Source organism: Bos javanicus, chromosome 15, assembly GCF_032452875.1.
Source record: "Bos javanicus breed banteng chromosome 15, ARS-OSU_banteng_1.0, whole genome shotgun sequence".
Lineage (NCBI taxonomy): Eukaryota > Metazoa > Chordata > Mammalia > Artiodactyla > Bovidae > Bos > Bos javanicus.
The window spans coordinates 62,128,210-62,146,175 of record NC_083882.1 but is presented as its reverse complement, the minus strand read 5'-3'; the positions used below and the strand labels follow the sequence as shown (position 1 = coordinate 62,146,175).

Genomic DNA, 17,966 nt, shown 5'->3' with positions numbered 1-17,966 from the left:
TAGCACTTTCAGAATAAAAGGCCTTATGAATATGTAAAGTAACAAAGTTTGAATAAAATTGGATGGAAACTTCATCAAAACATCAGTGGCAGAATTCTTGATATATGTTCTCCTATGTTTAAGATGTAAGTTAATCTTTGCTATGGCATCTTATTTGATAATTTTAAGTTATTAAAAAAAGGTCATAATTAGTATAATTATGCTTCACATACATTAACAGATAATCATACAGCCAAGGAAAATAGCAAAAATGGTAGAGAAATGTTTTGAAGCAACAAGAATTTATAGGAAATGAAACTTTAAGGCTCTAACCAATAGCCCTTTAGAATGCAAATGACATCATCAATTGTATGGTTGGTTGATTTCTGATGTCACATGAAATCCCCTATCAGTGAAAGGCTATGAATTGTGACAGTAAAGCCAGTCATGTATAAAAATGCTCTCAAATCAAAGCCTGAAATTCCTCCTTTTTTTTTCTTTTGGTGGCGTGCTATAGCATTAGGTACAGTATATAAAATTAAAGAGAAAAGTATTATTGACTAGCAAAATATATTGCATGTTCCTTAGTATATTTTTAAGACTACATAAAATTATTTCTTTTTGAATTATATGGTACCGGGTATAGGTTCAAAGAGGGTGCTTTCCAGAAGTAGCGTGTGTGCATGCTCAGTCATGTCCACTCTTTGTGACCCCATGGACTATATAGCCCCTCAGGCTCCTCTGTCCATGGAATTTTCCAGGCAAGAATACTGGAGTGGGTTGCCATTTCCTTCTCCAAGGGATCTTCTTGACCCAAGGATCAAACCTGCAACTCCTGTGTCTCCTGTATTGGCAGGCAGATTCTTTACCACTGCCTTTACTCTACTGGGAAGCCCAAGTAGAATCTATTTAAGGCATTTGAATATTAGATTTAATTTTGTCAGATAACTGTAAGAGCAAGTCACCTGGTCTGCTTTGGTCTCTAGCTTTGGTATATAGATACTGTTATCCATCATCTTTGAGGATAATACTGCTAGAAGGTAGTATTGTAAAGATAAAGATGAAAACATTGACTAAAATTGAATCAGTTATCACTGCCATATCTTAAGTTTTGCAATTTTCTTATAGAGTTAACTGTATTTGGGAAGCATAGAACTTGGTTCCAGAAAGTAAGAAAAAGTCTTGAATCTTGAAGAGCAAGATGAAGAAGGCAGTAGGGTTGGTGAAGTGTAGGAGGGGAGGAAGGAGCTACTTGGAAGGTTCATTATACAATTGGAGGTAGATTAATTAGGTGGAGATGGCAGGATGGCTTAGAGAGGGAGAGGTTAGGACAGGGACCACTCAGTATTTATTTTGAAATGCCAGTAATGGGAGGGGATGAGGAGACGAAGAATTGGGCCAGAGTATTACTTATAAGAAAAGCAAGGAAAGAGAGGAAATATGTGTTTATAAGAAGGGTTGATAAACTACAGCCCAGGGGCCAAATCCAGCCCATTACTTGTTTTTCTAAATAAAGTTTTATTGGAACATAGCCTTGTCAATTTGTTTACATATTGTCCGTGGCTGCTCTCAAAGTATAGCTGCAGGGTCAAATGGTTATTTGTTTGTTTGTTTAATATTTATTTATTCATTCAGTGCTTTGGGTCTTAGCTGTGGCACAAGGGGTTTTCTATCTTTGTTGCAACATGTGAAATATTCACCTGATTAGGAATTGAACCTGGGGCCCCTGCATTTGGAGTACAGAGTCTTTGCCAATGGACCACCAGGGACCACCAGGGAAGTCCCCAGGGTTGAGTAGTTTTGATGGAGACATTTTAACACAAAACTGAAAATATTTATTATCTGGCTCTTACAAAGAAGTTTGCCAACACTTTATTTAGGAGAAAGCATTGCTTAAAGGAAGCAAGTGGTTGGTCACATAGGGACAAATAAGAAACCGCCCCCCCCCCCCCCTCAAAGGAATAATTTAGTTTTCTTACATGAATATAATGTTTCTAAAGTTCTTCAGTCTGTTCAGTTCAGCCGCTCAGTCATGTCCAACTGTTTGTAACACCATGGATTTTAGCCCACCAGGCTTCCCTGTCCATCACCAGCTCCCGTAGCTTGCTCAAACTCATGTCCATCTAGTTGGTGAAGCCATCCAACCATCTTATCCTCTGTCATCCCCTTCTCCTCCTGCCTTCAATCTTTCCCAATATCAGGGTCTTTTCCAGTGAGTTGGCTCTTCTCATCAGGTAGCCAAAGTATTGGAGTTTCAGCTTCAGCATCAGTCCTTCCAATGAATATTCAGGGTTTATTTCCTTTAGAATTGACTGGTTTGATCTCCTTGCAGTCCAAGGGGCTCTCAAAAGTCTTCTCCAACACCACAGTTCAAAAGAATCAATTCTTCGTGCTCAGTTTTTTTTATGGCCCAACTGTCACATCCATACATGACTACTGGAAAAACTGTAGCTTTGACTAGACCTTTGTTGGCAAGGTAATGTCTCTGCTTTTGAATATGCTGCTGAGGTTTGTCACAGCTTTTCTTCCAAGGAGTAAGCAGTCACCATCTGCAGTGATTTGGGAGCCCAAGAAAATAAAGTCGGTCACTGTTTCCATTGATCCCCAGCTATCTGCCAGGAAGTGATGGGGCCGGATGACATGATCTTCATTTTTTGAATGTTGAGTTTTAAGCCAGCTTTTTCACTCTCCTCTTTCACTTTCATCAAGAAGCTGTTTAGTTCCTCTTCACTTTCTGCCATAAGGGTGGTGTCATCTGCATATCTGAGGTTATTGACATTTCTCCTGGAAATCTTGATTCCAGCTCTTGCTTCATCCAGGCTGGCATTTCTCATGATGTACTCTGCATATAAGTTAAATAAGCAGATTGACAATATGTAGCCTTGACGTACTCCTTTCCTAATTTGGAACCAGTCTGTTGTTCCATGTCCGGTTCTAACTGTTGCTTCTTGACTAGCACAGATTTTTCAGTAGCAGATAAGGCGGTCTGGTATTCCCACCTCTAAGAATTTTCCAGTTTGTTGTGATCCACACAGTCAAAGGCTTTACTGTAATCAATGAAGCAGAAGTAGATAGATGTTTTTCTGGCATTCTCTTACTTTGTCTATGATCCAATGGATGTTGGCAATTTGATCTCTGGTTCCCCTGCCTTTTCTAAATCCAGTTTGAACATCTGGAAGTTCTCAGTTCACATGCTATTGAAGCCTAGCTTGGAGAATTTTGAGCATTGCTTTGCTAGTGTATGAGATGAGTGCAGTAGTGCACTAGTTTGAACATTCTTTGGCATTGGCTGTCTTTGGGATTGGAATGAAAACTGACCTTTTCCAGTCCTGTGGCCACTGCTGAATTTTCCAAATTTGCTGGCATATTGAGTCCAGCACTTTAACATCATTCTTGGGAAAAGTAAAATATAATTGAGTATTATATATGTATATATACATAATATCATTATCATATGTATAGGTTTCAAATTAACTAGGCAAAATAGAAAAGTAAATATTCAAATACTATGGATAACAGTACAAACTTGCTTTCATTTACTTTCCTGAAATTCTTGTGGGAGGGATAGAAATCATTGACTTAACATTAGAGTTGGTTGGGACAAATGCCATATTTTTAGCTGAGACAGAAAGAGAATGAACTGTCAGAACATGAGAGACTCTTGAAGAATGATTTCTTATTTTACCTGTGGACACTGAAGTAAGGTTGAGAATCTATGTGATACTTTCAAGACCAAGAAAGACAGTTAAAAATTAATATGCAGAAAATTACTCTATTTAAAAATGTAAACATGTAATAATGTAATGTAAACATGTAATAATGTAATGTAAACATGTAATAATGTAAAAATGTAATAATATAACATGTACGTGAGACTTTATAGGTTACCCGTTGTGTTGTCCGTTCTTTAGTCTCATCTAACTCTTAGTATGGTAAGGGCAATATTAGTCCTCACTTGTGGATGAGGGTCTTATTACCTGTTCAAAATCTCTCAGTCAGCCAGGATTTTAACTCAAGATTTCAAAAAGTCCATGCCTTGTTCAGAGTCATTCATAACTCTAGATGGGTCCAATTTGATCACTTTAAAGAGTCGTGGATAAACTGAACTTCTGCTTTTCATCTCTTTTGGTCACTACCCTATATCGATCAATGTTTATGTAAGAATCCAATCTATTAGAATATAAGGTTGTATAGCATAATGAAAAGTCAAAGAATTGTAATGATTTTAATTTGCTAACTATATGGATTAAAATATTAACTTACTATTTTTGATAGTAATCCATAAGTCAAGTTCTTGACTCTTAAATATGTTGATTAGAAATCCAGAAATTTAAATACAAAGGGTAAATGTCTCTAAACCTTTGCTGTTTCTGAAAAATTCTATGCATCATTCTGAAATGTATATATATTCAAAATATTGTCTAGAATATTCAGAATATTGTCTTTGAAGTATGGATATTTTGAAAAATTATATTTATGAAATTTGGAAAATTATATTTTGAAGCATTTGGAAGGAAGAAAATAAATTGTTTCATTTGAAAGGCCCACACAATGTTAATAAAGTTAACATATGTATTAAAAATTTAAAGGTAACTTACAGATGGCAAAATAAAATATTCTAGAAACTAAGGTATATAAAATAGAATTAAATATTGTCATTGATACATATATTTGATTATTTAAAGTCTTAGAGAGGTCTTATTCTGTTAAGCAGCTTAAAAGTCCTTGGCAAACTTGTAAGATGTATATGTTTCTTTCTGTATCTAGAAAGCAATTATAAATAGGTAGCTGTTCCATATTATTAAAATTCAAAATTAGAAATCTTCCCATAAGTAAAATTTGTTAATGAAGGAATGTATATATCATCTGTTCACTTTACTTGAACATAGATCTGTGCTCAGATTCTTACATTGAAGTCATTTCCCTCACATCAAACTAGGCACTCAAAAATCTAATAGGTGTGACATCAACAATTACTACTTGCTAACAACGCTTGTAATTTAACCCCTTCAGGTGAACAGGCTGATTGATGAATTGCAGACAGCTATCAAAAGCAACAGAGGTCATCTCTCTAAACTTGGCCCCCAATTACAGGCTGAGCAGGAGCAATTCTCCTCTTATGTCTACCAACACATTAAAAGCCTTCCAGCAAACACTCTTATCCCAGGAGGCCTGCAGCTCAAGGTGGGTGTCATTCTGTGACTATCAATGGGTTCAGCCAGAGACAAAACACTCTGCTCCATTTGGAGACCCTTGTAACAATGCCACTCAGCTTGAATTTCTTTTTCTGTTGTCTTCCTCAAACTGGAGTTTGAATTACAAGTGCTAATATTACCATCAAGGAACTATGTTTTAAAAGAAAATATCTAGAGGTCTTTGAAATATGGATTTATCAACTTTAGTTTTCAACACAGAGAAGCAATTTTAATGAAGAAATTTAATCACTGAACATTTATGTGCTTCTCCAAGAAACATATATTTTTCACAGGAGTCACTGTGTATTTCCATTTTAAAAAATAACTTATTTGGAGAAATGGACAAGCTTTAATAATTAACAGACAGTGGCAATAGGAATTAAAGGTGAAGGGCCAGGTGACTGATTCATGTTCAAACTACATTTCCAGGGAAAAAGATCTGTATTGGATAAGTGTGACACATGTCTGAGTTCACTTGGTAAAATCAATACTTCAGAATATACTGGGAAAAAAGGTGAATTGGTTATCTGTCAGGACAAGATGGCTAAATGTCCTAGACTACTCTTTGCTATTGCATCTTTGGAAAAGAAAAAAAGAATTCATATTCGGCTAAAGTGGTTTATGTACTGGAAGTTTAGGTAAATACTTTTATCATAATAGTGTATCCATATTAAATATATCAAGTTAAGATTGTTCTATAATCTCATATCTCATATTTTGAAAGACTATAATTAGTAAAATTAAATTAATCTGAGCATGGCACTTTTCCCTCTAAAGAACCATTACTACAACTCTTCATTTCCTTTTGATTATGTTTATATTTGAATGTTATTAATATTCAAAGTAATTGTATTTTGATCAGCCTTTATATCTACAGTTCCCCTTAATATTCAGTCTTATTCTGCAAGTAACATGGTAAACATTACATTTTCTGTCTATAACTTATTTCTTTAACAGAATTCCTTGTTTGCATTTTGAATGAGAATATTACCATGTAAAAATTGACCTTTGGGGAAGTGTAATTCCAAGATAAACAAATGATCATTTATCTCTTATAGTCTGTGCTAGTCAGCTAAAGGTTTAGGAAATGATGTTCAAGACATCAAGGTCAAGTAGTCCAGTAGTTCTTTTGCTGATTGCTGACTTGGTTACAGATCCAGGCTTCCATTTTGCACCTAACTGTAAGGTCTGAAGCCATAAAACTCCTAGAAAAACTATGCTTCCTGCGTGCTGCCTTAGTCTTAGCAGTATATATTTTTGGAGATCTTCAGGCAGGGGTACCAAAAGCAAAAATAAACAAATGGGACTACACCAAACAAAAGAGCTTTTGCACATCAAAGGAAACCATCAACAAAATGAAAAAAAAAATACTGAATGGGAGAAGATGTTTGCAAAGGACGTATCCAAGAAGGGATTAATATCCAAACTATATAAAGAACTCACACAGTGTCAAGAAACACAAGAAATTCAATTAAAAAATAGGCAAAGAACCTGAATAGTTATTTTTCCAAGGAAGACATACAGATGACTAATAGACACATGAAAGGATGCTCAGCATCACTAATCATCAGGGACCTGCAAATCAAAATGACATGCAAAAAACAATGAGATATCACCTCATACCTGTCATAAATTGCTGTTATCAAGAAGATAACAGAAAAACAAGTGTCAGTGAGGATGATGGAGAAAAGAAATCCTCGAACATTGTTGGTGGAATTGTAAATTGGTGCAGCTGCTATGGAAAACAGTATGGAAGTTCCTCAAAAAGTTAAAAATAGAACTGCCATACAATTCACACTTCCACTTCTGGGCATTTATCTGAAGGAACAAAAAAAAAAAAAAAAAAACACAACACTTATTTGAAAAGATATAGGCACTGCTATGTTCATTGCAGCATTATTTACAATAGCCAAGAAATGGAAGCAACCTAAGTATATATTGATAGACGACTGGATAAGGATGTTTTATGTATATTATATGTACATACACACACACACAGACACACACACACACACAATGGAATGTTGCTCAACCATAAAAAGAATGAAATCTTGTCATTTGCAGCAATATGGATAGACCCACAGGGCATTCTGCTAAATAAAATGACATGTAGACAAATACTATATGATTTCACTTATATGTGGAATCTTTTCATACTGTTCATGGGGTTCTCAAGGCAAGAATACTGAAGTGGTTTGCCATTCCCTTCTCCAGTGGGCCACATTTTTTGTCAGAACTCTCCATCATGACCCATCCGTCTTGGGTGGCCCTGCACGGCATGGCTCATAGTTTCATGGCCCCCTGATGTGAAGAACTGACTGACTGGAAAAGACCCTGATGTTGGAAAAGATTGAAGGCAGGAGGAGAAGAGGACAACAGAGAATGAGATAGTTGGATGGCATCACTGACTCGATGGACATGAGTTTGAGAAAGCTCTGGGAGTTGGTGATGGACAGGGAAACCTGGAGGGCTACAGTCCATTGGGTTGCAAAGAGTCATACATGACTGAGTGACTGAACTGAGCTGAACTGATATGTGGAATCTATAAAAACAAAACAAAAACAGACTTAGATATAGAGAACAAACGTGGTTACCAGAGGGTGGGGGTTGTGGGGGATTGGGCAGATTAGAGGAAGGGCATTAAGTACAAACTTCCAGTTATTAAATAAATACACCACAGGGAGGTAATGTATAGCACAGGGACTATAATCAATGTGTATGTGTGTTAGTCGCTCAGTCGTGTCCTCTTTCCAACCCTGTGGACTGTAGCCTGCCGAGTTGCTCTGTCCATGGAATTCTGCAAACAAGAATACTGGAATGGTTTGCCACTCCCTTCTCCAGGGGACCTTCCCAACCCAGAGATAAAACGTGGGTCTCCTGCATTGCAGGTAGATTCTTTATTGTCCAAGCCACTAGGGAAGTCCATAGTCAATAGTATTGGAATACCTTTTTTATATGATGATTTATGGGTACTAGACTTAATCATGGTGATCAATTCATAATGTGTATGTATCAGATCACCATGTTGTACACCTGAAACTAAAGTTGTATGTCAACTGTGTGTGTTTAATCAGTTGTGTCCAACTCTTTGGGACCCATGGACTATAGCTGGCCAGGCTCCTCTGTCCAAGGGTTTCTCCAGACAAGAATACTGGAGTGGGTACTAGAGAAGGAAATGGCAACACACTCCAGGATTCTTGCCCAGAGAATGACTGACTGACTGAGCACTCAGCAACCATTCCCTGCTCCTGGGGGTCTTGCCGACCCAGGGATTGAACCTGGTCTCCTGCATTGCTGGTGGATTCTTTACCATACTTCAATTAAAAAAGGGAAAAAAAATAACGAAAAAACAAAATGAAACAACACAAAACCAAAGATTCCTGCAAACAATACTTCTTCGTTTCAGAGCTCAACATTTGCCTTTCCCTAACAGAGCTGTGCCAGGACAGGTACAGGGAACTTTCATTTTATTTCTCCCCTTTTTTTGAGCTTCGTCTTTTCCCATCAGCTCTATGATAGCAATCCTGTGTTTACAGGAAAACAATTACCTGCAACACAGACCCTCTCAAACCATTTCAAATAAAAGGAGGGTTTGTTGAAAACATGTAAAGATATCTCACAGAAAATGAAAACCAGGAAATACAGCTGATTCTCACAAGTCACTTCTTTTCCATACCTCCTTTTCCTGAAGCCCTATGATCTTCTCTCTCCTCATCTTTCTGAGCTTTGAAATTTCTCTTTTCTGTCTCCAAGCTGGCTTTCTCTTTTTACTCCTTTGTTTGTATATGAGGAAAATTGTGGCCCCTTGTTGTTTTTCTGGCCCTAACTTTTTAGTTTAAATGGTCATCATCATTTGAATAGAGTCTTTGTGTCTCCTAGTTTAAATCATGTATAGAGAGAATCTGTTTGCATCAGTCCAGCCTTATCTAGGTCCCTGATGTCAACTCAACCACCTGTAACCACTGAGGGTTGTGTGCAGTACAGGGCATAGAGGAGTTTCCAGTAATTAGTTTAGAAAGGGAAGTTGGTCATGGATGGCCTAAGTGATTGACATGTTTCTCATATATAATTAAATGGAACTTATAAATAAATTATTGTGTATTTTTTGTGGTAATGTATTCTCTCTTTTCCCTCTAGCCCCCATATTTTTGGGAGTAGATGTTTGGACTGCAGGAAAAGACATTGAGATCTGTAGTTTTCTAAGCTAATTCTTACATCTGAAATAGCCAGGTAGTAGAGACAAAGCTGGATTAGCAAAGTATACCCTAAGTATTCAGAATTGCAAATCTCTTAGAATTGAGGAGTTTTTTCATACTCTCCAGGTGAAGTGAAAGTCACTCAGTTGTGTCTAACTCTTTGTGATCCCATGTCCTATACAGTCCTTGGAATTCTCCAGGCCAGAATACTGGAGTAGATAGCCTTTCTCTTCTCCAGGGTATCTTCCCAACCCAGGGATCGGACCCAGGTCTCCCTCATTGCAGGCAGATTCTTTCTTTTTTTTTAATTTAAATTTATTTATTTTAATTGGAGGTAATTACTTAACACTATTGTGTTTGTTTTGCCATACATCAACATGAATCTGCCATGGGTGTACACATGTTCCCCATCCTGAACCCCCCTTCCACTTCCCTCCCCATACCATCCCTCTAGGTCATCCCAGTGCACCAGCCCCAAGCATCCTGTATCCTGAATCGAACCTGGACTTGCGATTCATTTCTTATATGGTATTCTGCATGTTTCAATGTCGTTCTCCCAAATCATCCCACCCTCTCCCTCTCCCACAGAGTCCAAAAGACTGTTCTATACATCTGTGTCTTTTGCTGTCTCGCATATAGGCCTATCGTTAACATCTTTCTAAATTCCGTATATATGCGTTAGTATACTGTATTGGTGTTTTTCTTTCTGGCTTACTTCACTCTGTATAATAGGCTCCAGTTTCATCCACCTCATTAGAACTGATTCAAATGTATTCTTTTTAATGGCTGAGTAATACTCCATTGTGTATATGTACCACAGCTTTCTTATCCATTCATCTGCTGATGGACATTTAGGTTGCTTCCATGTCCTGGCTATTATAAACAGTGCTGCGATGAACACTGGGGTACACGTGTGTCTTTCAATTCTGGTTTCCTCAGTATGTATGCCCAGCAGTGGGATTGCTGGGTCATAAGGCAGTTCTGTTTCTAGCTTTTTAAGGAATCTCCACACTGTTCTCCATAGTGGCTGTACTAGTTTGCATTCCCACCAACAGTGTAAGAGGGTTCCCTTTTCTCCACACCCTCTCCAGCATTTATTGCTTATAGACTTTTGGATCACAGCCATTCTGACTGGTGTGAAATGGTACCTCATTGTGGTTTTGATTTGCATTTCTCTGATAATGAGTGATGTTGAGCATCTTTTCATGTGTTTGTTAGCCCTCTGTATGTCTTCTTTGGAGAAATGTCTATTTAGTTTTTGGCCCATTTTTTTGATTGGGTTATTTATTTTTCTGGTATTGAGCTACAGGAGTTGCTTGTATATTTTTGAGATTAGTTGTTTGTCAGTTGCTTCATTTGCTATTATTTTCTCCCATTCTGAAGGCTGTCTTTTCACCTTGCTTATAGTCTCTTTTGTTGTGCAGAAGCTTTTAATTTTAATTAGGTCCAATTTGTTTATTTTTGCTTTTATTTCCAATATTCTTGGAGGTGGGTCATAGAGGACCCTGCTGTGATGTATGTTGGAGAGTGTTTTGCCTATGTTCTCCTCTAAGAGTTTTATAGTTTCTGGTCTTACATTTAGATCTTTAATGCATTTTGAGTTTATTTTTGTGTATGGTGTTATAAAGTGTTCTAGTTTCATTCTTTTACAAGTGGTTGACCAGTATTCCCAGCACCACTTGTTAAAGAGATTGTCTTTTTTCCATTGTATATTCTTGCCTCCTTTGTCAAAGATAAGGTGTCCATAGGTGCACGGGTTTATCTCTTGGCTTTCTATTTTGTTCCATTGATCTATATTTCTGTCTTTGTGCCAGTACCATACTGTCTTGATGACTGTGGCTTTGTAGTAGAGCCTAAAGTCAGGCAGGTGGATTCCTCCAGTTCCATTCTTCTTTCTCAAGACTGCTTTGGCTATTCGTGGTTTTCTGTATTTCCATACAAATTGTGAAATTATTTGTTCTAGCTCTGTGAAGAATACCATTGGTAGCTTGATAGGGATTGCATTGAATCTATAGATTGCTTTGGGTAGTATACTCATTTTCACTATATTGATTCTTCCGATCCATGAACATGGTATATTTCTCCATCTATTAGTGTCCTCTTTGATTTCTTTCACCAGTGTTTTATAGTTTTCTATATACAGGTCTTTAGTTTCTTTAGGTAGATATATTCCTAAGCATTTTATTCTTTTTGTTGCAATGGTGAATGGAATTGTTTCCTTAATTTCTCTTTCTGTTTTCTCATTATTAGTGTATAGGAATGCAAGGATTTCTGTGTGTTGATTTTATATCCTGCAACTTTACTATATTCATTGATTAGCTCTAGTAATTTTCTGGTGGAGTCTTTAGGGTTTTCTATGTAGAGGATCATGTCATCTGCAAACAGTGAGGGTTTTACTTCTTCTTTTCCATTTTGGATTCCTTTTATTTCTTTTTCTGCTCTGATTGCTGTGGCCAAAACTTCCAAAACTATGTTGAATAGTAGTGGTAAAAGTGGGCACCCTTGTCTTGTTCCTGACTTTAGGGGAAATGCTTTCAATTTTTCACCATTGAGGATAATGTTTGCTGTGGGTTTGTCATATATAGCTTTTATTATGTTGAGGTATGTTCCTTCTATTCCTGCTTTCTAGAGAGTTTTTTATCATAAATGGATATTGAATTTTGTCAAAGGCTTTCTCTGCATCTATTGAGATAATCATATGGCTTTTATTTTTCAATTTGTTAATGTGATATATTACATTGATTGATTAGCAGATATTGAAGAATCCTTGCATCCCTGGGATAAAGCCCACTTGGTCATGGTGTATGATCTTTTTAATGTGTTGTTGGATTCTGATTGCTAGAATTTTGTTAAGAATTTTTGCATCTATGTTCATCAGTGATATTGGCCTGTAATTTTCTTTTTTTGTGGCATCTTTGTCAGGTTTTGGTATTAGGGTGATGGTGGCCTCATAGAATGAATTTGGAAGTTTACCTTCCTCTGCAATTTTCTGGAAGAGTTTGAGTAGGATAGGTGTTAGCTCTTCTCTAAATTTTTGGTAGAATTCAGCTGTGAAGCCGTCTGGACCTGGGCTTTTGTTTGCTGGAAGATTTCTGATTACAGTTTCAATTTCCGTGCTTGTGATGGGTCTGTTAAGATTTTCTATTTCTTCCTGGTTCAGTTTTGGAAAGTTGTACTTTTCTAAGAATTTGTCCATTTCTTCCATGTTGTCCATTTTATTGGCATATAATTGCTGATAGTAGTCTTTTATGATCCTTTGTATTTCTGTGTTGTCTGTTGTGATCTCTCCATTTTCATTTCTAATTTTATTGATTTGATTTTTCTCCCTTTGTTTCTTGATGAGTCTGGCTAATGGTTTGTCAATTTTATTTATCTTTTCAAAGAACCAGCTTTTGGCTTTGTTGATTTTTGCTATGGTCTCTTTTGTTTCTTTTGCATTTATTTCTGCCCTGATTTTTACGATTTCTTTCCTTCTACTAACCCTGGGGTTCTTCATTTCTTCCTTTTCTAGTTGCTTTAGGTGTACAGTTAGATTATTTATTTGACTTTTTTCTTGTTTCTTGAGGTATGCCTGTATTGCTATGAACTTTCCCCTTAGCACTGCTTTTACAGTGTCCCACAGGTTTTGGGTTGTTGTATTTTCATTTTCATTCATTTCTATGCATATTTTCATTTCTTTTTTGATTTCTTCTGTGATTTGTTGGTTATTCAGCAGCATGTTGGTCAGCCTCCATATGTTGGAATATTTAATAGTTTTTCTCCTGTAATTGAGATCTGATCTTACTGCATTGTGGTCAGAAAAGATGCTTGGAATGATTTCATTTTTTTTGAATTTACCAAGGCTAGATTTATGGCCCAGGATGTGATCTATCCTGGAGAAGGTTCCGTGTGTACTTGAGAAAAAGGTGAAATTAATTGTTTTGGGGTGAAATGTCCTATAGATATCAATTAGGTCTAACTGGTCTATTGTATCATTTAAAGTTTGTGTTTCCTTGTTAATTTTCTGTTTAGTTGATCTATCCATAGGTGTGAGTGGGGTATTAAAGTCTCCCACTATTACTGTGTTATTGTTAATTTCCCCTTTCATACCTGTTAGCATTTGTCTTACATATTGCGGTGCTCCTATGTTGGGTGCATATATATTTATAATTGTTATATCTTCTTCTTGGATTGATCCTTTGATCATTATGTAGTGTCCTTCTTTGTCTCTTTTCACAGCCTTTGTTTTAAAGTCTATTTTATCTGATATGAGTATTGCTACTCCTGCTTTCTTTTGATCTCTATTTGAGTGGAATATCTTTTTCCAGCCCTTCACTTTAAGTCCGTATGTGTCCCCTGTTTTGAGGTGGGTCTCTTGTAGACAACATATGTAGGGGTCTTGTTTTTGTATCCATTCAGCCAGTCTTTGTCTTTTGGTTGGGGCATTCAACCCATTTATGTTTAAGGTAATTATTGATAAGTATGGTCCCGTTGCCATTTACTTTATTGTTTTGGGTTTGAGTTTATACACCCTTCTTGTGTTTCCTGTCTAGAGAATATCCTTTAGCATTTGTTGGAGAGCTGGTTTGGTGGTGCTGAATTCTCTCAGCTTTTGTATGTCTGTAAAGCTTTTGATTTCTCCTTCATATTTGAATGAGATCCTTGCTGGGTACAGTAATCTGGGTTGTAGGTTATTTTCTTTCATCACTTTAAGTATGTCTTGCCATTCCCTCCTGGCCTGAAGAGTTTCTACTGAAAGATCAGCTGTTATCCTTATGGGAATCCCCTTGTGTGTTATTTGTTGTTTTTCACTTGCTGCTTTTAATATTTGTTCTTTGTGTTTGATCTTTGTTAATTTTATTAATATGTGTCTTGGGGTGTTTCGCCTTGGGTTTATCCCTGTTTGGGAGTCTCTGGGTTTCTTGGACTTGGGTGATTATTTCCTTCCCCATTTTAGGAAGTTTTCAACTAATATCTCCTCAAGTATTTTCTCATGGTCTTTCTTTTTGTCTTCTTCTTCTGGGATCCCTATGATTCGAGTGTTGGGGCATTAAACACTGTCCTGGAGGTCTCTGAGATTGTCCTCATTTCTTTTAATTCGTTTTTCTTTTTTCCTCTCTGAGTCATTTATTTCTACCATTCTATCCTCTACTTCACTAATCCTATCTTCTGCCTCTGTTATTCTACTATTTGTTGCCTCCAGAGTGTTTTTTATCTCATTTATTGCATTATTCATTATATATTGACTTTTTTTTATTTCTTCTAGGTCCTTGTGAAACCTTTCTTGCATCTTCCCAATCCTTATCTCCAGGCTATTTATCTGTGATTCCATTTTGATTTCAAGGTTTTGGATCATTTTCACTATCATTATTCAGAATTCTTTATCAGGTTGATTCCCTATCTCTTCCTCTTTGGTTTGGTTTGGTGGGCATTTATCCTGTTCCTTTACCTGCTGGGTATTCCTCTGTCTCTTCATCTTGTTTAAATTGCTGAGTTTGGGGTGTCCTTTCTGTATTCTGGCAGTTTGTGGAGTTCTCTTTATTGTGGAGTTTCCTCACTGTGGGTGGGGTTGTACGGGCAGCTTGTCAAGGTTTCTTGTTTAGGGAAGCTTGTGTCGGTGTTCTGGTGGGTGGAGCTGGATTTCTTCTCTCTGGAGTGCAATGAAGTGTCCAGTAATGTGTTATGAGATGTCAATGGGTTTGGAGTAACTTTGGGCAGCCTGTATATTGAAGCTCAGGGCTGTGTTCCTGTGTTGCTGGAGAATTTGCATGGTATGTCTTGCTCTGGAACTTGTTGGCCCTTGGGTGGTGCTTGGGTGGTGGTGCTTTCAGTGTAGGTATGGAGGCATTTGATGAGCTCCTGTCGATTAATGTTCCCTGGAGTCAGTTCTCTGGTGTTCTCAGGATTTGGACTTAAGCCTCCTGCTTCTGGTTTTCAGTCTTATTTTTACAGTAGTCTCAAGACTTCTCTTTCTATACAGCACTGTTGATAAAACACCTAGGTTAAAGATGAAAAGTTTTTCCACAGTGAGGGACACCCAGAGAAGTTCACAGAGTTACATGGAAAAGAGAAGAGGGAGGAGGGAGTTAGAGGTGACCTGAATGAGATGAGGTGGAATCAAAAGAGGAGAGAGCAAGCTAGCCAGTAATCACTACCTTATGTGCACTCCACAGTCTGGGCCGCTCAGAGATGTTCACAGAGTTATACAGAGAAGAGAAGAAGGAGGAAGGAGACAGAGGTGGTCAGGAGGATAAAATCAAAAGGAGAGAGACAGATCCAGCCAGTAATCAGTTCCCTAAGTGTTCTCTACCATCTGGAACACACAGAGATTCACAGAGTTGGGTAGAGAAGAGAAAGGGGAGGGAGGAGACAGAGGTTACCTGGTGGAGAAAAAGGAGAGTCCAAAGAGGGAGAGAGCAGTCAAGCCAGTGATCTCACTCCCAAGTAAAAATGGGTACTGAAGATTGGGTTCTTAAAGGTACAAAATTGATAACAAATACCAAAAAGCAAAGATTAAAAATCTAGAGTAGAGGTTGGATTTTCAAAAATAACAATATTAAAGAAAAGAAGAAAAAAAAACAAAGTCACAAAAATTATAAAATATATAAATATATATATATGATATATTAGGTTATAAAAATGAAAATTAAAGGAGTAATAGAGGACTTAAAAAAAAAAGAATGATTGTAAAAATAGTAAAAATATATCTAGGACTTTCTCTGGTGTTGTGGGCAGTGTGTGGTCAGTTCATTTTTGGATAGTTCCTTGGTCCAGCTTATATTTCTCAAGATCTATGGGCCCCTTCCTATGTAGTTGGTACTAACTACAGGGTTTTAATCTATTGCATCTGTCACTTCCAAGGCAGTTCCCTCTGTTTTAGCTTCTTCTGTTTGCTGGTCTCTTCAGTGTCTGATTTCCGCCCTGACACAAGGGGGACAGTGGTGGACACTTTTTTTAGGCTCACTTGTTCAGTCACGCTGTGGGGAGGGAGGGACACTGCAAACAAATAACACTGGCGTGTGCTCACAGTGGCTCAGCCACACTGGGCCTGCCCCCACTCACGGCGCATTTGCCCTCGCTGTCCACAACTGCTCAGGCTCTAGGTTGCTCTGCCGGGAACCGTCCAAGGCCAGCCCTGGGCTGCATGCACCTCCCAGGTCTAAGGCATTCAGGTTCAGGCACTCGAGTAGTCCTCAGAGGCGCAGACTCGGTTCGGCCTGCGTTTTGTGCCCTTCCCAGGTCTGAGCAGCTCAGGTGATGAGGTGTTTGGCAAGCGTGGTCGCTGTGACTTATTGCCTCCCCCATCCCTGCCACTTGGTTTTCTGGCTGTACAACCGGCGCACCTTCACAGGCAGATGTCCAGAACCCCAAGTCTTAGTTAGCAAAGAAGCCTGCTTGCAGTTTGGTAGATAATGTCTCTCTGGGGCTGCGTTTGCCTCCTTCCGGCTCTGGCTGCCTGTCACCAGAGGGGGATGGTCTGCAGCGGGCTAGTTCTGTTCAGTCCTTTGTGGTTGCAGGGCTTTGCGCACTGAGTTCGCTCAGCCGTCAGTGAGAGTGTTTCCTGGTGTTTGGAAACTTCTCTCTTTTTAAAAAACTCCCTTCCTGGGACAGAGCTCCGTCCCTACCTCTTTTGTCTCTTTTTTTGTCTTTTATATTTTTTCCTACCTCCTTTTGAAGACAATGGGCTGCTTTTCTGGGTGCCTGATGTCCTCTGCGGGCATTCAGAACTTGTTTTGTGGAATTTACTCAGCATTTAAATGTTCTTTTGATGAATTTGTGGGGGAGAAAGTGGTCTCCCCGTCCTATTCCTCCACCATCTTAGGACCGCCTCCACAGGCGGATTCTTTACCATCCGAGCCACAAGGGAAGACCTCTAGGTGAAGAGAATTTGCTGTTTCCAGTTGGAGAGATATTGAGCACAGGTCTTAGCAGCATACTGTCCTCTGTTAATTCCAGAATCAGTTCATATCAGTAGCCTGGCCAAACTGTTTCTATGTAGTGTGAATGAGCTGCCCTTTTTTGGAGCACTGTCTCTAGCCCAGTTACCTCTGAGTCACTTTGTGCAAAGGCCAGGACTTTTGTGGTTATGAACAACTTTATCCCATCTATAGCATGAGCTTTGCAGACTGTTAGATGATATATCAATCAATCAATCAGTGCATTTTCCATTTATGACTGTAAGCCATGGCTCTAGTAAAACTTATTTCCCCCCTTTTCTCTTCATCTTGATAAAACAGTGAATTGGAATGAATCAGTTCAGTTCAGTTCAGTCGCTCAGTTGTGTCCAACTCTTTGTGACCCCATGAACGCACACCAGGCCTCCCTGTCCATCACCAACTCCCGGAGTCCACCCAAACCCATGTCCATTGAGTCAGTGATACTATCCAACCATCTCATCCTCTGTTGTCCCCTTCTCTACGTGCCCTCAATCTTTCCCAGCATCAGGGACTTTTCAAATGAGTCAGCTCTTTGCATCAGGTGGCCAAAGTATTGGAGTTTCAACTTCAACATCAGTCCTACCAATGAACACCCAGGACTGATCTCCTTCAGAATGGACTGATTGGATCTCCTTGCAGTCCAAAGGACTCTCAAGAGTATTCTCCAACACCACAGTTCA

The 17,966-nt window shown here is 38.4% G+C and overlaps 1 protein-coding gene across 5 annotated transcripts in view; it reads left to right on the top strand.

Annotated features, from left to right (window-relative positions):
• DCDC1 (doublecortin domain containing 1) overlaps positions 1–17,966 on the top strand; it is a 469,884-nt gene that overhangs the window by 210,522 nt on the left and 241,396 nt on the right. For all 5 annotated transcript variants that reach the window (XM_061381012.1, XM_061381013.1, XM_061381011.1 and 2 more), the window contains one exon: positions 4,993–5,163. In XM_061381012.1, coding sequence (XP_061236996.1) covers positions 4,993–5,163 — 171 coding nt within the window. The remainder of the gene's footprint in view (positions 1–4,992; positions 5,164–17,966) is intronic.